The sequence below is a fragment of the Bubalus kerabau genome, chromosome 20 (assembly GCF_029407905.1).
Source record: "Bubalus kerabau isolate K-KA32 ecotype Philippines breed swamp buffalo chromosome 20, PCC_UOA_SB_1v2, whole genome shotgun sequence".
NCBI classification, from domain to species: domain Eukaryota; kingdom Metazoa; phylum Chordata; class Mammalia; order Artiodactyla; family Bovidae; genus Bubalus; species Bubalus kerabau.
The window spans coordinates 27,726,329-27,750,191 of record NC_073643.1 but is presented as its reverse complement, the minus strand read 5'-3'; the positions used below and the strand labels follow the sequence as shown (position 1 = coordinate 27,750,191).

The 23,863-nt window shown below is 38.4% G+C and overlaps 1 protein-coding gene across 8 annotated transcripts in view; it reads left to right on the top strand.

Moving 5' to 3' along the window:
* The window catches only part of CHL1 (cell adhesion molecule L1 like), a 224,720-nt gene that overhangs the window by 141,879 nt on the left and 58,978 nt on the right, over positions 1-23,863 (top strand). For 7 of the 8 annotated variants that reach the window (XM_055557736.1, XM_055557739.1, XM_055557733.1 and 4 more), the window contains 5 exons: positions 9,028-9,150; positions 10,179-10,349; positions 11,315-11,362; positions 13,756-13,876; positions 18,907-19,091. In XM_055557736.1, the coding sequence (XP_055413711.1) occupies positions 9,028-9,150; positions 10,179-10,349; positions 11,315-11,362; positions 13,756-13,876; positions 18,907-19,091 (648 nt within the window). The remainder of the gene's footprint in view (positions 1-9,027; positions 9,151-10,178; positions 10,350-11,314; positions 11,363-13,755; positions 13,877-18,906; positions 19,092-23,863) is intronic. The other variant, XM_055557738.1, reaches the window with a different exon arrangement.

Here is a 23,863-nt window from a genome sequence, read left to right as displayed (position 1 = left end):
TTGCAATGGGCGATACAAATATAAAAATATGCTTAATATAATTAGTAATCAGAAATAGATCTATGGTAACCTAAATAATAAAAGCATTTGATTCCTGCAAAATTGGGAAATACAGCAGAGTCTGAAAGTAGCAGTTTTAGGTGCGACTTTGCGACCGGCATAACAGGTATCCTCTGTGGAGAGTCCAGTTTACTGCTTGGACTGTGGAGGATATTGGTCGCTGCCTACTTAGTTAAAGATACTCCTCACCAGTGACCCAGAAATTCCTCTTCTTTGCTCATGTGCACATGCCCCTTACCTGTGAGCACCAGGAATAGCTGTGGCAGCATTGTTTGTGTTTTAGAAATATACTGACCAAAAACACAAGTTCATTTGTGATACAATGAAATAATTGTGGCATAGTCATACAAAAATTACTCAGCAGTGAAGACTGATGAACCTTAGAGATGTGTTAAACAATGAAAGCAAATCTCTAAAAGAAACATAAAGTGTGATTTCATTTATATAAGGTCACTATATGTAAAAATGAATATTGTTTACGATTATCATTTCATGTGGTAAAATCATAATGTAGAACAAGAGAATGATGAAAACAAAATCTAGGATGGTAGTTACCTCTAACGGGATGTGGAATAGGTGGGATCTACACCAGATGGAAAGGTGACGGTGCTTTTATGTTTCTCTTACGATGGGTGGTGGGTAAAGAGTGTTGCATTTCTTTCTTTTTATTCTTTACATTTCTTTTATGTGGTCTTTCTATATGCAAAATTAATTAGTATGTAGCATACTGATTTGTCTTAGACATACTGAATTATTAAGTGTGATGTTAGAGCATAGTAGTGGGCGGAGTAGTGACATACAGACTTGAAAATTTGCCTCTGGAGTTTGGGTTTAAAATGACGGTAGGGAATGTTCATGAATTCTGGGTCAGAAAACTAATTGAGAATCATAAAATCACATAAATATAACTAACTATACAGCTATAGTTATAGTTCTGTATTACAGATTATATTACTATAAACTATAATATAGTGTATAATATAGATAAGTATATAATATAATTAACTGAAATAAGATGAGGAAGTAGGAGACAGAGGGAGAGGAAAGGAAGATATAAAAAAATCTGTGTACAAGACAAGGCGTCAGGGTGATTCCTAACCTGAATTCTAGTGGTTGCTATGGAGACACAAAGGAACAGGCAGTTGCTAGACCTATAGCAGAGAAATGGCACATTTTAGTATAATGTTCTGCAATTAAAGGATTTTGAAAAGAAAATGTTTTCTGTCATTATCAAAGCAGACCAAGTGAAGGCATGAACAATGTAAGGGTACTGGAATTGGCTAGTATTGTAATTAAGAGATGAGAGTTGAATCTGAGCTATGTAGTGGATAATTGCACCATTTTTTCTGCTGCTGTAGAAAAGAGGAAAGTAAATCAGGTTTCTCATGCATCATTTCCAGCTCCTCCTAAAATTACTTCATCATCTAACACCTTTCTGCAATTATTTATATGTTGAATAGGACCATCAGCCCAATTCTTAGGAGTTTATAATTCAGAGACCATTTAAGGCTTCCTACAAGTTTTATCAATTGATTCTTCTCTTAAGGTGTAGAGAATTGATTCTTCATTTATATTACACTCTGTGATATGAGCTTTAAAGTTTGTAAAACTTTAAAGTTTTAACTCTCATTTCTTAAACTTTTCTTTAGAACAAACTTAAAGGCTAGATTGTAAGTTTAAACATAGGTACAGTAGCTGAAAATCTGGTCATTACCCCTTACAGACAGAAAATTTTATAAACGGTGTTTAGTTATCTACTTTTAACAAAATTGCAGTTGACTTTGCCAGGAAAAGAAAGCGTAAAAGAAAAAAATAAAACAACCAAATACAATGTACTGTTATCAAATATGGAGAAAATCATTCAACTGAATGGATTTTCCAAGATATGGCGTGGTAAGTTAGGCCGTGAATTATTCAACAGATCTTCATTAAACTCCCTTCATGTGTCAGACGCTTTTCTAGTAATTTGAGATACAGCAGTGAACAAAGGAAAGACTGTACCCAAGAAACCTACATCCTGTGGGTGTGGTCAATGAGTCTGGAGAGAAGGTAAGCTATTTTGTTGCCTTCATTATGACAGATATCAGTGAAGTTAGAATGAAGCTGTAAATAATTCCGTTTTGGCTGTTCAGTTTTATTCATTCTTGAGGGCACAGATCAGCCTTCTCCACTTAACATTCTTAGTCTATCTTCAATTCAGTTCAGTCGCTCAGTCGTGTCCGACTCTTTGCGACCCCATGAATCGCAGCATGCCAGACCTCCCTGTCCATCACCAACTCCCGGAGTTCACTCAAACTCACGTCCATCGAGTCGGTGATGCCATCCAGCCATCTCATCCTCTGTCATCCCCTTCTCCTCTCCCCCAATCCCTCCCAGTATCAGGGTCTTTTCCAGTGAGTCAACTCTTCGCATGAGGTGGCCAAAATATTGGAGTTTCAGCTTCAGCATAAGTCCTTCCAATGAATATTCAGGACAGATTTCCTTTAGGATGGACTGGTTGGATCTCCTTGCTGTCCAAGGGACTCTCAAGAGTCTTCTCCAGCACCACAGTTCAAAAGCATCAATTCTTCGGCGCTCAGCTTTCTTCACAGTCCAACTCTCACATCCATACATGACCACTGGAAAAACCATAGCTTTGACTAGACGGGCCTTTGTTGGCCAAGTAAAGTCTCTGCTTTTCAATATGCTATCTAGGTTGGTCATAACTTTAGCCTATACGAATTTTTCTTATAGATTCTGTGTATTATTTACACATCATAAATTTTACCAGCTTATGTACACAGTGGTTCCTTTTTTCATAAAAACTTTCAGTTGAACTATCATTAGAAGCCAGTATTAGAGCATTGCCCTCATCCCTGAAAGATTAGGTGCTCTCTGTCCCCAAGCCCAGGCCCAGGCGGTCGCCAGTCTGATGCTTGCCTCTAGAAATGTTTTTTTCTGAATATTTCATGTAAATGAAATCATACAATATGTGATCTTTTCCATCTAGCTTCTTTCCACTTAGCCTGATTTTGTGATTCATTCATGTTCTAGGATAAATCAGTAGTTGGTTCATTTTTATTGCTGAGTAATATTCATATAATAATGATACAGATATACCACATTTTGTTTGTCCATTCACCAGTTGATGTCCATTTGTATTGTTTCTAACTTTGACTATTATAAAAAGAAAAATTAGTAATAATCAGTAGTGTTAGGAATATCCATGTGTAAATTCTGTGGAATTTTAAAAGCATTTTTTGTTTGGAAGAAACTTTGACTGTCAAATATATTGATCAGGATATTAAAGGCGAGAATGATATCATCCTGTCCTATTCTTCGTTCTCTGTATTGTCTTATAAATGCTGTGTGAATTCTTATTATCAGTGATTGATTTACTGGCTAAAGATTAAAAGAATGAATAAAGGTAAAAATGCAGTATGCATTACTCATAAAGTAATGCAGGGAATAGCAGGTTTAGGGGTGAAATCATCTGTATATTGTTTTAGTAGAAACTACCTAGAATTTCTAGTGTGCTGGGTTTCTGTATTTGTATGAATTCCTCAGGTCAGTTTCCTTAAGACATATCTTGGCTATTTACTGCTCTAATTTGGGAAGGGTAGAATAGCAAAAGTAGGGGTCCAGGGGTATATGCTAGTTTCTTCTACTAATATATGCAAACTAACCTTAGGAGCATCAATTTGTTCAGTAGAGAGTGCAACTTAGAGTTTTAAAGGTTTAATTAAGGCCGAGGATTTTACTCTCATGCGTCCCAGTATGTGAATGACTAGAATGAAATGGACTGCATTGGTTGTCCTTCCTTAGTGTGAATTCATTACCAGTTCATAGACTGAAAGGCAGTGCTATTTCTCTGTACTTCTAAGTGGGTTAATAGGGTACTCTACAGGAAATGGGAATCAATTAAATCTCTTTGCAGACAGAAACTGGAGTTCAGGGTGATACAGCATGTGAGCTCAGTGGCTTGCATTCATGATAATGATGCCAGACTGTCAGCAATTTGCTGAGCACATTCAAGGGAAAAGGAAAGCACTCAAAAGCTCCCCAGGCCAGTCCTGTAAACAAAGTGAGAAGTCAAAATAGATAACGCTCTTTGGCATAGGAAGGGGGACAGGATAATTCATTAAACAAACCATAGGTTCTCTATAAGATACAGTCTTTCATCCCTCAGGCACCCTCCCTACTTTATTTTATAACGTTAATTCCAAATAATTGAATAAAATGTAGAAGTTGTTATGATATAGGCTACATGAAAGATCAAAAACAATAGCAAAGGAAAGCTCTTTGTCCCTTTGCCCATCTCTATACAATGTGACTGGGTTTACCATGTAAAGTGAAAATATTTGAACAAGAGCCAACATACTGAGTGATTTTTAAGTGCCCGACACTATGTTAATTGATTTATATGAAATAGTTTATTTAAACTTTGCCACAAATCAATGAATTAGGTGTCATGTCAAATTCCATTTTATGAATGAAGAAACTGAAACACATTAAGTAATAGGCTCAGGTCACATGGTAAGGGATGAAGCCAGGATTCAGCCCTAAGCAGCTGGCTCCAGAGCACATGTTTATAATCTGATGTTCCACAGTGTTGCCTATGCTTTGATCATTCTGTTAACACATCCTCTGGATGAGCTAAAAAGCATTATCCTTCTTTGTTGAAAATAACCTTGGCAATAGGTTTTCAGACTCAGAGAAAGATAGAGAATATACGGAGAGTTGATTTTATTCTTTGGGTATCAGAGAAAGATACTCCGTAGGTAACAAAGATAATAACTTGGTTAAGTCACCAGTACCTTTTCATTGATGTGGTTAGTCAGAATTACTTGTATTTCATTAAATTTCTCTGATGACATTTCATTACCAGTTCTTTACTGTTAAGTTGGTTGCCATGTGGGACTGTGCAACATGTCCTTAAGACAAGCCTCTGAGGGAGGCTTTTGAGGAGCCCAGAGAGATGAACTGAAAGGATTCTAAGATGCCAGAGAAAAGTAAAAAGGGGGCACAGAAAGTAAGGATAGTGGTCTGAAGCAAAAGAGCCAGTTAGTTTTAGTGTCCAGGCCAGAGCCATTTATAGGCTAGTCTGTAGATAAAAAAATTGTTTTTCACAAGTCTGCTATATTTCAAGTACAAGATGTTATTTTTTTTTTAACATATTAGTTGAAAGAGTTAAGATGATGGGTTTCAAAACTAATTGTCAGTACCTCAAGTATTGAGCCCCTAGAGAGTTTGTATTTGCAGGTTTGCTGTGTGTTGATAGCTTCAATAGGAAGACTAGCATGTAGCTAATTTGTCTCTCCGAAAGGCTTTTCATGCCAGGTGGGTTTTTAGGGAATTGGGCCCTTGGAGTTGTTCCTAGAAGTTTGTCTGCTACACTGAATAATGAGTGTGGAAGCCTATTGAAAAGTAGTAAAGGGATGGGTGCTATGCTTTGCTTGATTTTCTGATGAGGTAGACTGATAGGGACTAAATGTTTATGGCTTCATCTAGACTTGATATTATGGGATTTCCAAACATTCTTCAAATCCTACTTGCTGCTGCTGCTGCTAAGTCTCTTCAGTCGTGTCCGACTCTGTGTGACCCCATAGACGGCAGCCCACCAGGCTCCCCCGTCCTTGGGATTCTCCAGGCAAGAACACTGGAGTGGGTTGCCATTTCCTTCTCCAATGCAGGAAAGTGAAAAGTGAAAGGGAAGTCGCTCAGTCGTGTCCGACTCTTCGCGACCCTGTGGACTGCAGCCCACCAGGCTCCTCCGTCCACGGGATTTTCCAGGCAAGAGTGCTGGAGTGGGGTGCCATTGCCTTCTCCGAAATCCTACTTAGGTAGATGCTAATGTAGAAGTGGATGCTGATCCCTTTGCAAAGACACCATTCCATGGTCAAGTCTAGTCAGAATTAGTTCAGTTCAGTTCAGTCGCTCAGTCGTGTCCAACTCTTTGCGACCCCATGAACCGCAGCACGCCAGGCCTCTCTGTCCATCACCAACTCCCAGAGTCCACCCAAACCCATGTCCATAGTCACAATTAAGTGATACACAATTAAGTGACTTTGTTTTTGGTGTTAATGGAGCACTCATTTGAAATGTGTTGGTGAGCTCCAGCAGAGTAGTTGCCTCACACAAAAGAAAAATGACTGTTTACAATTCATGTTTTTAAAGTATTGCATCTGTTCAAACTCAACAATGCTAATGTTTATCATGAGAGAAATACAATTAGCAAAATTCATTGGGAGTCATTTTTAAATAGTCATTTTTTAAAATGAATTGAGGTAGACGTCATGCTTGCAGTTGTTATAATAATTAAATTTCACATTTATCTGTAAATGTTAAAATATTCAATTTTTTGCTTTGCATCAAATTTACTACATAGTTTGAAAGTCAAAGAGTAAGATCTAAAAAACCCTGACAAATTTTTATCCTTTACAGTGTTTATTCTTGGGCCTTAAATTATTAAATATATAAATATTCTTCCCAATTTCCAGGTATTAATTTCATCTTTGGTTAAAGCTGTTCCAGATTTATGGTATGTGATAAAGGCTTTGGTAGACTTCTAAATCTTATTTTATCTTTTTTATTATGAATGCCTTGGAAGCCAGTTGAGTAACATAGTTATACTTTTGTAATTAGAATTTTATAATCTAGATTTAATTAATACAAGGATGATAGTTCTTCACTGGTGATACTATCTGTTTGAATTATTAAATTTTTTTCTAAAGAGACAGCTCTCCAATTAGGGCTTTATACAACTTAATTAACAACTTTACAATAGATACCACCCAGGGAACTGTGTAGTCATACTTGACACTGTAAAGTTTGCTAGTTGCAAAAGAGGATTACATGCGTCTTTCATTTCCTAATCTGTTTCTCTTCATCTTTTGCTTCTATTATGTGAGTATAAACAGATAAATAGATTCAATAACTATCAAACAACACTGCTAACTTCAATAACAATAAATACTGAGCTTTAGTTAGAGCGAGTTTCACTAAACAAGTGATTTGAATTTGGAGCTTAGGGTACATACTAGTTCTGTAAGTTACTGCACTTTACTTGCATAAGGCATATTTCTGCAAAATGACTTGTATAACATTTGCTGTCAGTCAAAGCTAAGGCTTTACCAAATAGGTGGTATTGATAATTTATCAACAAGGTACATGTAGGGGATATACTCAGATATTTTTCTATCTTTTGTTGGAAGTTTCATTCTGCTGCTGCTGCTGCTGCTGCTGCTAAGTCACTTCAGTCGTGTCCGACTCTGTGCGACCCCATAGACGGCAGCCCACCAGGCTCCCCCGTCCTTGGGATTCTCCAGGCAAGAACACTGGAGTGGGTTGCCATTTCCTTCTCCAGTGAATGATAGTGAAAAGTGAAAGGGAAGTCACTCAGTCGTGTCCAGCTCACCAGGCTCCTCCATCCATGGGATTCTCCAGTTTCATTCTACCTAGAGTAAAAGCACGATTCTGAGATAGCTCAGTTCAGTCACTCAGTCATGTCCCACTCTTTGCAACGCCATGGTCTGCAGCACGCCAGGCTTCCCTGTCCAACACCAGCTCTGGGAGCTTGCTCAAACTCATGTCTATCGAGCCTTAGCTTTGACTGACAGCAAATGTTATACAAGTCATTTTGCAGAAAATATACCAAATTCATGTCCAAGATGGTTCCCATCTCAAATTTTATTTCCAGACTTGCCAGGAGAAATCTTAGAATGAGTAGACCGCGAGGGAATCCACTGAGGACTGTCACACGCCAGCGCCTGTCTTTTGAACTGGCAAAGGCAGTGTAATAAAGACACTGCCTCCCGCGATGTTAAGCCGTGAAAGGTCCTTGAATTTAGACAAAAAGCAATTCACTGTAGCTAGTGCATCGATAAGAAATGTCAGCAAGTTCCCTCAGTCACTGAGGCGTTAGAGTAGGAGGTGGGGGTGAGGAGCAAGGGAATGGCACAAAGCTTCTCAAGAGGAAAATTGACAGTAAATGAATATATTTTTAGACTCTCAGGAATAATAATAATCTTTTGTGAGCCATATTTTAAGAATGAAATATAGAGATGGAAAACTGCTAATAAATTCTATCAGGTCAGGAAGGCTATAAATACCTCATATAAGACTTTTCTCATCTATCAAACCCTAAGTAATTCTACAGTGCAGATGTACAAATAATGTTGAGGTGGAATATATTTTGAATATTCTTAAAACTATTTTATAAATAACTTCATAAAATATCAAACTTCGGTATTGTATTTCAAATTCTGCACTGTTGTGACTTACATTCTCAGTAATTGAATTGACCTTTTTTAGGAAATTGATTCCAGCATGGGAAAGAAACAGTATTTTGAAATACTGCAAAGTCTCCTGTCCTACATCCATTTCATTTCACTTAAAATTTTATTTACTGGGAGTGATTCCAATGTGGATGGCTCTCTTTGCAACTTCTAGTGGTCATGTTTGGTTTTTCATTGTATTCATACCATTTTTTCCCCATGTGGGCTTTGAATTGTCTATTTTGTTTGATATGATCTGATTGGAATATTTGCCAGTTATATTCAGGGGCTTCAGAATAAAGCAAAAGACAGAAAATAAGTATCTGCCTAAAAATAAAGCACAATGTTTGGAAAAAATGATACCAAATCTATGAAAACTTAAAATGAGCAACTCCTATGACTCAGAGCTTATACCTCTTAACTGAGAAATATGCACAAGCATATTGTTGCCTTATTGATGTCAAAGCAAAATTATTTGTTATCTACAGTTACAGAATGCAGAAATATTTTTAAAGTTGTATAATGATGCAGCACAGATTGTTAACAGTATTTTCCTCTGCAGGTCATAGACAAGAAGATTTAGGGTGTTGAATTTACTAAAAATGTTCCAATTTCTACAAGAAGAATGCTTTAAGATAATACGTGTAACATTAAGCATTACTTGTAAGATTAAAATTTTTAAATGGTGTCTTTAAATGATTTTTTATATCAGATGCTCCAAAATTTCCCAAAGAAAAAATCGACCCTCTTGAAGTGGAGGAAGGTGATCCAATTGTCCTTCCATGCAACCCTCCCAAAGGCCTGCCACCTTTACACATTTATTGGATGAATATTGGTAAGTAATGTTCTTTTCTATCAATAAGGGGACATTTTAATTTCACGCATTGTGTCAAATGACATATGGAAATGAAGGATACAAAATCAATATGAACTTATGATGTGAAATCAAGTATAGTTTAAAAACTATTTCCATCTATAGTCTGCTCTGAGTTCTGAATATACATGAAAGCACTAGAAAACCACTGAATATGTCTTGATTTTGTCATATCTGGAAAGAGTGGAGTCTGTTAATACGATACAGTATGTCAAGTTGAGAATGGCTTGTATCTGTGTTGCTGGCTTTATATTTCTCTTTTAATATGTTGCACTTACTTAATACAGTGATGCACAAATTATTAGTAGTATTAGAAATTAGTATGAACTTCTGTGTTTAATTTTCCAAAAGCTGTCATCAGCTCTTGCATTGGGATTCCAGCTTCTTGTAAACCCTACTTCTGGCATGTGCCTTAGCAGGTCTATCTAAATCTTTTCTCATTGTGACCCACAGAGAAAAGTGATAATCATACAGGATTTGGAAGAAAGCAAAAGAAGCTACTCTTGGTTGTAGCCAGAGTTCCAGATTGCATCCATCCTAGAACCTAACTAGGCTGCATCATGGCAGAGGGATTAATATCTCAAACACTATTTTGTGAAAATCTGTTTTTAACAAATATGATCCTAATATAATAAAAGTAATAATTAGGCCATTATCTGTTTGGACTAGTTTTCAAATAAGTCAGTGCAGACCCATAGAGCAGAAGTAGAATCCTAAATGGTCAGGAGAGGTCCAATGCCCAGACTAGTTGTCCATCAGTGTACTTCAGTTAATGGTGATAAGCGCTTTCTCAATGATTTTCTTGTTGTTTTTTTTTGTGTTTTACTTCTTACTCACTAATCACTTCTATAATAAGACCAGACTTGGGAGGAATAGGAAGAGCCTACATGAAAAATAAAATAATATGAAAGAAAGGATAATGAAAAAAAGGCGACGAGGCATAATAAAGGACAGTTGCCCCTTTTAATGAAAAGATATTTCTCTTCCAGAATTAGAACACATTGAGCAAGATGAGAGAGTATACATGAGCCAAAAGGGAGATCTGTACTTTGCAAATGTGGAGGAAAAGGACAGTCGGAACGATTACTGTTGCTTTGCTGCATTCCCGAGATTGAGGACTATTGTGCAGAAAATGCCAATGAAGCTAACAGTTAACAGTTGTAAGTTGAAATAATTTATTGTGCCAGCATGAATGTGGAAGACAAATGTGTCTGTAATTTTATTCTGGTTGAAGCCAGTTAAAGCTGGGTTGATATTTTCCAGCATTGTTTAGTTTAACTCTGAAGGCTCCTTCCAGATGAAAGAGACATCTGCAGCTGCACATCGACAGTAGCTCTGTCTCCTGCACCCAGAAAATCAAATCTCAATTCACAGGACAAGCGTATTTCACTTGATGACTGGAGAGTCGAGTCATTTTCCTTGTGTGAAATACAAAACAAAATTGCAGGGTTTTCTCAGCAAGTCTCAGGCTCAGAATCTCTGTGATTTCGGATAAACTGGCAAGGCTGAAAATGTGGGAGAAAAGAACAGAGTTAAAAATAACAAGAAGTAATATTATCATTTTTATCACATCAAACTTTTCTATATTTCCCAAATTGGCAAAGTTATTTGAATTGCTTCTCTTTCCTACTTGATTCTGCAGATGGCATCCTGGGTTCTTAAATTTGAAAACTGTCATTATTAGTCAAAGAAATAACCAAGATTTAAAGGGCAGAGATAATTTCCAGAAATTTATTGACTGAATAACTGGCTCTGGTAGAGTCAAAAGTTGGCATGACCATTCCATTGTCTAACGTGGTTCATAATTTTTTCATAACTTGGTTCATCAATTTGTTGTGTGTTGATTCTCTATGCCAGGGCTTCACTATAGCATCCTTCAGCAACCTCAATTCTCTTTAATGGAGCTCTAATTTGTGTGCTTTCCACTCAGATTTCATCTATGGTAGCTCAAGATTAAGCTCTTTATAAATATTATTCAACTATGTTCCCAAAGGCGCTGTTCTAGTGAAGTATGCTTATACCTCATTTTGTAATTTTTGTAGGAGAAAACTATGGCTTTTCATTGTTTCGATGTCAGCACCTACCATTATGTTTGTGAGTTTTTTCTTCCATTTTTTTATTTCAGTAAAGCATGTTAATGACTCGAGTTCATCCACAGAAATTATTTCCAAGGGTAAGTTGATGACATGTAGAATGTTGACATTTATTTTCACCTGTGGTCTCTCATTGTCATCTCAGAATTTGAACTTTAATACCTTCTGAGTTTATTAATATACTGATACTCTTAGTAAGGAAAAGGTTAACATAGAGGGTTCTATTTTCTCCCATCCCCGTTAAATGTATGTAAAAGGGAGTACTATTTACGAATGCAGAACTATATAAATACACCTATATACTTATTGATGATATAATTACCATAAGTAAATACATATACATATATAACATTATGTTTTTCATGGAGTAATTATTATGGATCTACAAAAATGCCTCTTATGGTTAATCAGCAGTTTGAGAGAGAGCTGTTTTATGAAGAAAGGAAAAAGCAATGGTTGAGTGTAACAGAAGTAGAGAAAGCATTGAGTGTAAGAAAGTCAAATGGTTATTTTCCTTTCTAGACCTCTTGAAGTACTTACTACACACTGTTCAGTGAGAAAGAATATAAGTTGCAGCATTTTCCAAGCTCACTTGTCTATGAAATGGTTTTTATTATTTAAAAAAAATTTTTTTCCCATAGAACATTTAACCAAATAATATGGTAAGTAGTTTTTCTACAGAGAAAAGAATCATTTGTCTGAATGCAACAAATATTTCTTTTATAATTCGCACTAGCAATGAACCCTCCATGATAACTTTGGTAATCTAATGTATTGATAACGTTACCAGGGCTGGATGAGGGCTCTCCTTGCTGTACCCTCAGTTTGAAAATGGACTGATTAGGTGTATATAGGCAACATTGTTTCCTTTGAGGTAAATAACACAAACATATATTGTTGTATCTTTTCAGCACTCAATAAAATCATTACACATGGATGGGAGGGGAGTTTGGGGGAGAATGGATACATGTTTATGGATGGCTGAGTCCCTTTGCTGTCTATCTGAACCTATCACACAGTTGTTAATAGGCTGTCCTCCAATATAAAAGTGTAAAAAAAAAAATCACACCATATAATATATGTTCATATTTTTCAAAAAACAAATAAACACTTATAAGGAAGCTGTGGCCAGGTACACACTGCTGTCAGTACCTTTCATTCCTCTACTCTGATAGCAGCCCTCACCTTTACACTTCGCTGCTGCTGCTGCTAAGTCACTTCAGTCGTGTCCGACTCTGTGCGACCCCATAGATGGCAGCCCACCAGGCTCCCCCGTCCCTGGGATTCTCCAGGCAAGAACACTGGAGTGGGTTGCCATTTCCTTCTCCAATGCGTGAAAGTGAAAAGTGAAAGTGAACTCGCTCAGTCATGTCTTGACTCTTAGCGACCCCATGGACTGCAGCCTACCAGGCTCCTCCATCCATGGGATTTTCCAGGCAAGAGTACCGGAGTGGGGTGCCATTGCCTTCTCCGTCTACACTTCACATATCACATCAAATCACATTGACATTGGATGTGAAACATAATTTGTGTGAACACTTGGAACGGCAATCCGAATCTGCATTGAAAATGGAAGCTTCTTCATTTTCCATTGTATTTGAAAGGCTTCTTAGGAGAAAGGGGCTTCTCCAGTGGCTCAGACAGTAAAGAATCTGCCTGCAATGCGGGAGACCTGGGTTTGATCCCTGGATTGGGAAGATCCCCTGGAGAAGGGAACAGCTACCCAAGCCAGTATTCTGGCCTGGAGAATTCCATGGACTGTATAGTCCATGGGATTGCAAAGAGTCGGACAGGACTGAGTGACTTTCACTTTAGGAAAATAAGAAATGGAACATTTCCTCACCAGTTACTGAGATGGCTTGTGAATCTTTTTGTACAGCAGTGTTTGTCTTTGAGGATATAAGACTGAAAGTAGAATCACCTCATTGATAAATTCATAGATGCCTGGTGTGCACTACAGGCTTCTTGAATCAGAGTTTTCTGGGTGTAGGGACCAGGAAACTGTATTATAAGAGGAATCCTGTCAGATACTTAGGCACATTCAATTCAAGAAAAATACTCGCAGCCATCAAACATGACCAAGTATGACTAAAATGTGGAATATAAAGCTATTGACTGTCAGTGAACTTAAGGCTTTCATCAAGAAACTAATTATCTTGAACACTGTTTGAACTTCTGAATTTGAAGATGTGGTTTGAATCATAACCTTTATAAATCTTGATGCAGCACCTAGGTAATGTATCTGAAGGGCAACCCATGCTTCCTGGTAAGAGTGGAATCTATTTAAATAGGAATATATTAAAATGTGTGAAATATACGTGAAATAAATGTGTGAAAATAAATTAAAATCTGTGTGTAAATATACACACACACACACAGGTCCATATGGTTAAATATGTTTTAGGAAGGATTGAGTGCCAACGGAGTTTCTTAGTTTGAACAAAATCTGAGTCTTTTCTGTTCTGTTCTGTAGCAAATTCAATCAAGCAGAGAAAACCCCGACTATTGTTGCCTCCTCCTGAAAGTGGCAGTGAGTCTTTTGTCACCATCCTCAAAGGGGACACCCTGCTGCTCGAGTGTTTTGCTGAAGGCCTGTGAGTAACTTGACCCTGTTCGTGACTTTTTCCATTCTGTTCTGTAAAGAATAAGGTAGCAGTGAAGAGTGTGCCTGCATGCATCTTTAAGAAATGATTTCTTTAGAAGAGGAAATCCTGTTACTACATTTCTGGGGAAAGTAATTTGCACTTCTCTCCGCAGATTTCAGGCTGTGACCGAGACTGATTTGTAATTAGATAGCTCTGTCAGTTGGTGAAGGTGTGAATGGGGGTGGCATTGGCAGTGCCCTCCTTACCTCGGTCAACAGGGGATGCATCCTTAGAGCACGAGGTTGTGAAGAGTCAGCCCGTCACTATTGGTGCCAGGTTTATGTCTTTCTGCTGTATGATTTGTCCTGCTTCTGCTTGTTATGTTTCCCCAGGTTCTATGGATCTCTCTTATTTTACCCACCTGTCCTTTGCACACAAACAGATCTAGATCATGCAATTTAAATTAAAGTTTTTTTTGTCTGCACTGGGTCTTTGTTGCTGTGCACAAGCTTTCTCTAGTTACCGTGTGTAGGCAGTGGCTTCTCCTGCGGCAGAGCATGGGCTCCAGGCACGCGGGCTTCAGTAGTGACACATGTGGGCCCAGCAGTTGTGGTTCCTGGGCTCTCGAGCACAGGCTCAGTAGTTGTGACACATGAGTGTATTTGTCCTGTGGCGTTGTGAAATGGTTCTGGACCAGGGATCAAACCCATGTCTCCTGCATTGGTAGGCAGGTTCTCAACCACTGGATCACTAGAGAAGTCCCAGATCATGCAATTTAAGAGAGTTGCACATCAGAACCAATGACCCAAACTTTTTTTCACACCTAAAGTACAGTTTTGCAAATCCTCCAAGAAAAGACGTCACTTGGTCACCTCTTGAAATTGTGATGCTTGTTGAGTAGCTATCATAAGTCTGTGTAAACAAGGATCATCTTATTTAATACCTGATCATACAAGATTGTCTCTTTGCTATCATCACCTTACTTTACCACCACATACCAATCCCTGCCATTGGGAATACTGTGGGGAAAAAACATCCCACCTTCCTAGCACCTGAGTTTATATACTCAGTTTGTAAACTAAGGGCTTTTTATAGCTGGTCATCTGGTTCATGGACTAGAATTTGAAATTCATACTCATTCATTGTTCAGCGTATATTCTGAATGAGTGGTTTTAAATTGGACTGTGAACAAAAGGAGCAGATTTTAATGGTTTTATAACCCCTAAGCTTTGTAAATTTCTCTTTCCATCCTGCAAAATATTCAGGTTGCTTATCTGTCTTAAACTGCCCAAGTATATTGCCATAGAGTAATTAGATGTGCAGTGACATGGCCTCTGTTCAGGAATTTTATCTCTGTATTATGTGAGGAGATGAAAGCATCAGGTTCATTTGGATCATATTGGTAACTGCCTGCATTTTTGCTCTTCTTCATATGCGTTTATAGTGGTAGAAATTACATTCTTCCATGGTTCATCACTATTCTTGGTTGACTCTTTGGGCAGGGAGAACATGTCAGTAACTCTTTTCTCCTGTTTCCCACAAATGCCATAACTTAACTCTCGAGTGGGCTGCCAACTGCATGGATGGTCTTCAATAAAATAGACTCTATGAGCTTTTCAGAAAATGCAGCGTCATGAGCCAATAGAGAAAAAGTGAGCACTGGCAAGTGTTGTCTTTGGGACTTAAGGATTCCTAAGGCCTTGTCAGAAAAGTTCATCTGAAGGGTTTTCTTCATAGTCATCATGGATTTAGATTGAGAATCCTATCTGGTCTAGTTCTGTTCCAGGTGAATGTGATACACTATAAAATTTTTAGAGTACTTGAAAAAAAATGTATTCTAAGAAGTTTTGTTTTAAAATTTATTCAATTATTTCCTTTTGACAGTGCTGGGTCTTCATTGCTACATGGACTTTTTCTCTAGGTGTGGCAAGTAAGGGCTGCTCTCTAGTTGCAGTGTGCAGGCTTCTCATTGCAGTGACTTCTCTTGCTGTGGATCTCAGGCTTCAGGAGTTGTACTTCCTGGGCTCTAGAACACTGGTTCAATAGTTGTGGTGCTTGGGCTTAGTTGCTCTGTGGTATATGGGATCCTCCCAGACCAGGGATTGAACCCATGTCTTCTGCGTTGGCAGACAAATTCTTTACTGCTGAACTACCAGGGAGGCCCTCTAAGAAGTTTTAAACCACGAACCTTCTACTGTAATAGGTATAATGAAGCTATTGTCCTCTTGATCATGTGTCAGGCACTGCGTCTTGCCCTTTACATACATTAGCTCATTTTCTCCTCGCCACACGCATCTCATGACTCATTCCTGTCGTCGGTTAGGCAGGTGCAGGCCGGAGAGTGGGCTTCACCTCTCTACACTTGGTACGCAGTGGAGGCTGGGATTCCATCCTGTCTGTCTCCAGAACCCTAAACCACCTCTAAATTTAACTTCTTCAGCATATTTCAACCGAATGAACGGTTCTTTTCAGTTAAAGGCAGGGTGGACAGAGGATGGCACTGTGCCTGAGTCTAAAGGAGTGGGATATAGTAGATGTTTCAGAAAATGGCTAGTAATAATGAAAATGTGGATACTATTAAGTAAAACGGGAAAGCTTTCAGAGGGAAAGGTTGAGGGGTTCAGATTCTGCAAGGTGGAAACTAAGAACAGCTAAAAAACATTATGAATTTCATTCAGAAAAGTGTGCACTCCCCAAAAGGAGTGCAGATGGTGAGTGTGAGTCCCTTGGTGGAAAGAGCACATTCATGGACCAGTTCACACTCACTCACATCCTGTGAAAGCTTCGTTAGACTTAAAGGCAAATTCCCTCTGCTGACTGCTGAGCTCCAATTTTCTCTTTTCTCTGTTTTGTGAATTCATGGGTTGAAGCTAGATACAATTCTCTTGCAAACAAAGGAAGTTTAAGAATTAAAGTTGGCTGGGCAAGGACCTAAAGAAAAGGTTGAGATGATGGTATGGTGTGCATTTATGTATAAAAATGGATTAAGCAGTATATTTTCCTTCGAAAATTTATTGTTCAAGTGCTGTTAGTAAATGTTCACTAAATTTTTGAAAAAGGAAAGAAAAACATTACCATGACAATAGCTGGATGTTCTTGCAGTGGTATAGATGTGTCCCCAGATGAATTTGTCTCATAGTCATATGATACTTATTAGATAATCATTTTATCCTATTCTTTCAAAGAATAGGTATTAGACGATTAGGCTGGTTTCCAGGCTGGTTTCCAAGGACTGGCAAAAAAAAAAAAAAAAAGATTTTACAGCAGGTGAGATGCTTGTACCATTAAAGTATGAGCTTACAAAAATCCCCTGATTTGGAGGAACTAAGGTCCAGAGCAGCCTGCACTTTGGCAAATTGCCGTTTTGACAGATGGAGTGCAGAGCAAGCAGTCAGGAGGCATGGGTTAAGCATCCTGTTGGGTGGTGTGCTCAGGAAGCCAACAGCTAACACACTGTCATAGCCACCTATCTGAGCATCCTTACCGTTTCCTATAGGAGTCAGTACTATATCCTGTATTTTAAGCCTGGTGACATGAACGGTAGTGGTGGTTCCACACAAGTACTTATGCAATGAGGGAAGAGACTAGATGTGTGTAAAAATCATAATTTTTACTTCTATTTTTTTGCATAATAACTGAATTATTTTAACTATTGCCTAACAATACAATTTAAGAAAATTGATGCAAACAGTATGACTTGTTCACTCATTAACTAGTAACTAATTAATTTGCCTATAAGCATATATTCTCAGAATTCATGGTTAGGAAGGGGAAAAAAAAGAATGGGGAAAGCACAAATAAAATAGGAGACTGATCAGAAGAACAAGTTTAGTCAGACAATTTCAAGTTCTAACATGTCATTTATTACCCCAGTGACTTTAAGCAAATTAACTTCTTGAACTTTAGAATCCTCACTGGTAAAATGATGATAATGATGCTCCCATTTAGAACATACTCAATAACTTTCAGGTATTAATGATAAAAAGAAATGTAGTGAGAAAAAACAAGTCATCAGTAAAAACAGCAAAAATACTTCTTCCACTCAGTCATACAGCTCAAGTGAAGAGGAGAAAAAAAAAATCATCCATCAGTTAAAATCTGGCATCACTGTTCTTCATATCATTTTTAAATCACAAAAGTCATAGAGCATCCCACTTCTCCACTTGTCTGGTTTGCATTCAAAAATTTTCATTTCAAAAATCCCAACAGATGGGATTTTTCTGTTTTAAACCTAGCAGGCTTGATTCCTCATTCTTGTTTTCCACCCAGATAAGGTGGAAAACGTCATTGTGTTGGTGTATGACAAGTTATCAATTTGGGATTTGTTTTGTTCTTGCTTTTATCATTTGTTATTTGTATTGGGTGATCTAATTTTTCTAATCAAGAGAGATTCGGTTCATTCCTTGATTCCTGTATTCCCTACTAGGGTGACAGTCTGCCTGGATGACCCAGTCTATGCCTCAGAGCCCACCTTGGCCCAAAATGAGCTATTCCCCGGTCCAGCCAGTACACTGGGCACCCACATTTGAGTCTTATTCTGCAATAGCAGCCTCATAAGGATTAAGAGGGGTGTCACGGCTACCCTCTGCTATCATAAACCTTGGGTCTTAGTTTATGGTGTTTTTCAAACTCATGTGGGGAAGACGGCTGTTATTTCTGGCCCCTTCAAAACCACCCACAGGGAGATAGCACACTTGAAAAAAAATCTTGTACATTTCTATGGGTCCAGTCATCCATCCTTCATCTAACCATCTGTATTCAGCACTTCCATGGAGCTAGCCCTCTTAGTAGAGGAAACAGAAGATTTCTGAAGAGGTAGCCCATTAAAGGAGCTTGCAATGAAGGAGACATGATCCAACCCTGGTCTTCACCATGGATGGTGGGTGGTGGTGGGCAGGTCTATGCACTGGGAAGGCTGAGGTTTCAGTGGAACCCTTGAGTGCAGACCTGAAAGTAGCATGGTGAGGGAAGTACCCTGTGGATTTCTTTATATTTTATTTTTCACTTAAAATGTTTACCATTTATGTATTGTTTCACAGACCAACTCCACAAGTTGATTGGAACAAAATGGGAGGTGATTTACCAAAGGGAAGAGAAACAAAAGAAAATTATGGCAAAACTTTGAAGATAGAGAATGTCTCCTCTCAGGACAAAGGAAACTATCGCTGCACAGCCAGCAATTTCTTGGGATCAGCCACTCATGATTTTCAAGTTACAGTAGAAGGTACATTTCCCGTGTTGATTTATTTTTCTATTAAAAAAAAAGGTGAATTCATATGTATAGTCAACCTCAAATGCATATATATATATAAATGAGTATGCTGTTTCAGCATTTAATTCTAGCGTGAGCAATGGAATATATTAGACTTCAATTAACCAGGTTTGTCATTTACCCCATGAAACCACATAGAAGGGACAAATGACAAGAAAAGATCTCAGGTTAGGGATTGAACACAGATGACTTTGACTATTTGAATAGTCACTAAACCTAATCTCCTATATCATCTTATTATGAGAAAACACTTACTGTAATATGTGTATAACACTGCATAATATGAAACCTTAAAAGAAGAAAGCATTACCATCATAGAAAGTATTACGATAGGCCTGAGAGAAGCTTGGAGTTTCCCAGTCCTGGCATTAACTTCCTGGGTCCTTGCCCAATTTACTTCACCTTTCTGTATCTCCATTTCTTACCAATGAAATGAGAGAGTCAGAGAGATTACTATCTTCACTGTTTCCTGCTTGGGGGAGATCTATCTCTTGGGTTCAGATGATATTTAGTATGTTACTGAAGGGGAAAGAAAAATAGATAGTATGATGTAAGCATTATTTCTCTACCAAAAGGTGCAAAAAACATGTTATATTCATGTCCTCTTTCTGTAAACTCAAGCTTTTTGGTCAGTAGAGCCTGGTATATTGTTTGCTGTATTCACAGAAATCAGTAGGCAGTGATGCCACCATTGAAAAAGAAGGTGAGCCACAGCATTACTTACAGGGCTCTGGCTGCTGGGCACATGTAAAGGTTACCTAGTCATCCTGTGAGTCTGACTGATGCAGACCTATTTCTGTGGTCCTGATAACACTGCAGTTTTTATGTATGATTTGGTTGACTGTATTGATCAAATTAATGGGATGATTACTGCATTTGTGCTTTTTGAGTGCTGTGCAGGCTTAACTATTGAAAGAAATGATCTCTGTCAGGTTTCTATTTAGTGAACTGGTGCTCTAAGGCTTTCATTTATATTCCAATGAAGTTCCCCTCTTAAAGCTTCATTCTGCACAAGGAATACCTGAGTAAAGGCCCACTGTTTTAAGTAATGGAAAAAAGAAAGGCTCAGATGCAAGTTATATTCACAAGTAAATGTTGAGATAACTTTTAATCATGTTGTTGTTTGGACTAGCAGCAGATTTCCAAAACCCGTCTCTCAGTGTGGGCTTCCCAAGTGGCGCTAGTGATAAAGAATTCGCCTGCCAATGCAGGAGATGCAAGAGACGCCAGTTCAATCCCTGGGTTGGGAAGATTCCCTTGGAGAAGGAAATGGCAACCCACTCCAGTATTCTTGCCTGGAGAATCCCATGGACAGAGGAGCCTGGCAGGCTACAGTCCATGGGGTCACAAAGAGTTGGGCAGGACTGAAGCGACTTAGCACATCTCACAATGTGTGTAATTAGTTAAGATAGGAAGAATGGAAATCCAAAAATGAGAGTATCATTTCCCTTAGTTCAACAAAAACAAAACCTGTTATAAGAGAAAGCCTGTTGTTATGCATAAATATCAACAGTTGCCAATAGTGACATATTCCTCTGACATTATTCACCAAGGAATTCAGAGATGAAGAGTTTGAGAGATTTTTTTCCATAATTTTAGTCAGTGTTTGATGCCTCTGCATAATACAGCTATACCACACAGCAGGGATGTTTTTCTGTAACCCTCTGCCCACCTCCCCCATCCCAGCACCAACACATACCCACGAACCCGACAGGTCTAATTGTTAGCTGCTCTTACTCCAAGTTGCTGACTATTAGAAATCCTTCCAGATGGCTGGAACATCGCTACGGTAGCTGAATATTTTAACAATCTGGCCACGGGTTTCTTGACTGTGAGACTGAAGCTTTCAGAAGAACTGCAAAGGTTGCAAAAAGAAAAAAATAAATCAAGGATGTAAAATTAATTATGCAATTTAAAATGTTGACTATAGGGCTCCAAAGGAATATAGGTTTCCTGAACAAATTGTCCTTGCTATTCATAAAACAGCTATTAGCAGTATTGAGATGTAAATAATGTTTTTATGGGGGACATTTAATCCTTTATCCTTAATGAGAAACTACTAAACGTGCCCTCAGTTGTATGTTTTAGGAGTTTTTCTTCACACATGCAAGTGAAAAGCAAGCCCAGCTGAAGAAGTCTTTCTTTTTTTTAAAGTGTGAAGGCAGTGAATATATCCTTCATTAATCATATGGATGGATAAGTTCACTTTCACTCAATTTTATTCCGCCTTCCTGCACTTTCTTCTTTCCCTTACTTTGTCTTTTGCTTGGAAACTAATTAAATAACAGGATTAGTCATATGAGAAAAGAGCAATGTTACTATAAACTTTGACAATGTGGCCCATTCTGAAAACATCCAGTGTGCTTAAGCAAAAGCATGTATTTTACTGTATTATTTATTCTTTATTAATATAATAAACACAACTAAAATCTGTCATCACTAGTTGGGGAACTAAAATCTCACAAGCCCGCCACACTGCTCTGTCCATGGAATTTTCCAGGCAAGAATACTGGAGTGGGTCCCAGTGGGTCACTGACCCAGGAGTCCAACTGGCATCTCTTTCCTCTCCTGCATTGGCAGGCAAATTCTTTACTGTGCCACCTAGGAAACCAAAATGGCCTCTAGAATTTTCTAAATACAAAAATCAAATTATGATCACAGATATGTTTCAACTGCATCCAACTAAGTGTTTGTGTTGTAAACTTTTGCATCATATAGGGCTTTTGAAATTTAGTAAGTGTAATAGGCAAGTATTTATACATAATTTTATAACCATAATTGTGGTGCATTTTAAAAAGACGTCATGAATTCAAACACAATTCAGTAATCGACCTATTTGAGAAAGTCTCGTTTTCAAGTAACAAACTACTTCTAAAAAGTTGCAGTGAAATCCAAGTTTGCTGAACCTAATAATTTTTGATCTGTTAGAATATAGATATTTAATAGAAATCTGTTACTAAGAAAATAACCTCTGTGTTGTATATTTCATAGGTACCAAGTTTTCTGTTTTGTTTTCCTTCTAGTGATCAACATCTCTAATTAGCTTGCTTATTACATTGTAAACATTCAGACATTTGCATCTCAGTTTTGATCATCGTGAGAGAAATTTATCATCTTATTTTTTTGTTTACAATTATGACTAAATGAGTAAAATTTCAACATAAGTCATTTTCATCAGTTACCAGAGATTTGTGGATAATAGATGAAAGACTGGGATTCAGTGATGATGCTTTCTCTCAGAAATTTCCATTTTAAACATTCTTTCTTCTGTCTTAAGCCTTTTTCCCCCTATCCTTTCAAATAGGTCTTACCTGTCTGGAATACAGTTGCATGTTCCAACCTTTGAAAAAAATCTGTTCTGGTGTTCCTGCATGCCCATAGCCTCATTGCAGCCACCAGATATTTCCTGTCCCCTAGCCAATGTCCTCAGGCTCACTGTGGTACCTACTGAGTCATTTCAGTTCAACTTAAAATTACACCACACACATCTGTTCTCCTTTGTGCCAATATCAGGGAGGAAGAAATTTTCCTTTTTCTCCTGGCTCATCTAAAAATTAAATTGGCATGAAACAGATTAACAGGAGAAAAACAAAAGGGTAGTAACATGTATACATGGGAGCAAGCCAGGAGAACTGAGTCTCACCAAAAGGGCCAGAGCTTAAACACCATCTTCAGCTAAAGACTAAAGAGGATACTTGGGGCTTCAGAGGAGAGGACAGCATCTCCAAGAAAGACTGGAGATGGAAGAGCCAATGTTGGATTTGTCTATGTTTGCAGGGCCGGGCAGACATGGGGACAGAGAGTGGACTCTAATGTCTAGACCCTGCAGTTTCCCCCCACCAAACCTAGAATTGTCCAGGCAAGAATACTGGAGACAGTTGCCATTCCCTTCGCCAGGGTATCTTCCCGACCCAGGGATCGAACCTGGGTCTCCCGCATTGCAGGCAGATTCTTTACCATCTGATCCACTATGCTAGCCATTCTTGGCACATATTTCTGCAATAGCTGTATTCCAGAAATAGGCCTTCTAACTAAACTATTTTATGCAGTTAGTGGCGAGATCAGAGTTTCTTCCTGAATCTTTTGGGCCTTCCTGAATCTTTTGGGCCTTGATTATTTTCAGCTCAAAATAATCTGCATGCCAAAGAGATGTTTTGGGGTGGCAAATTTTTGCTCCCCTATACTAAGCAGAGGAGACATCAGAAAGAGAGCAATTCTGCCCTGGCTTTTCACAGATCACTAACCTAAGTGATATAGTCTAGGTGCTCTCACTGCAGATGCCAGTTATGAAAATCTCAGCCAGGGCAGGTATTGAGAGCCGTGTCGCAACAGACCCAGGAAGAATATGCTTCTAAGAAGAACAGCGGTCATGTATGGATGTGAGAGTTGGACTGTGAAGAAAGCTGAGCACCAAAGAATTGATGCTTTTGAACTGTGGTGTTGGAGAAGACTCTTGAGAGTCCCTTGGACTGCAAGGAGATCCAACCATTCCGTTCTAAAGGAGATCAGTGCTGGGTATTCATGGGAAGGACTGATGCTAAAGCTGAAACTCCAATACTTTGGCCACCTCATGCAAAGAGTTGGCTCATTGGAAAAGACTCTGTTGCTGGGAGGGATTGGGGGCAGGAGGAGAAGGGGACGACAGAGGATGAGATGGCTGGATGGCATCACTGACTTGATGGACGTGAGTCTGAGTAAACTCTGGGAGTTGGTGTTGGACAAGG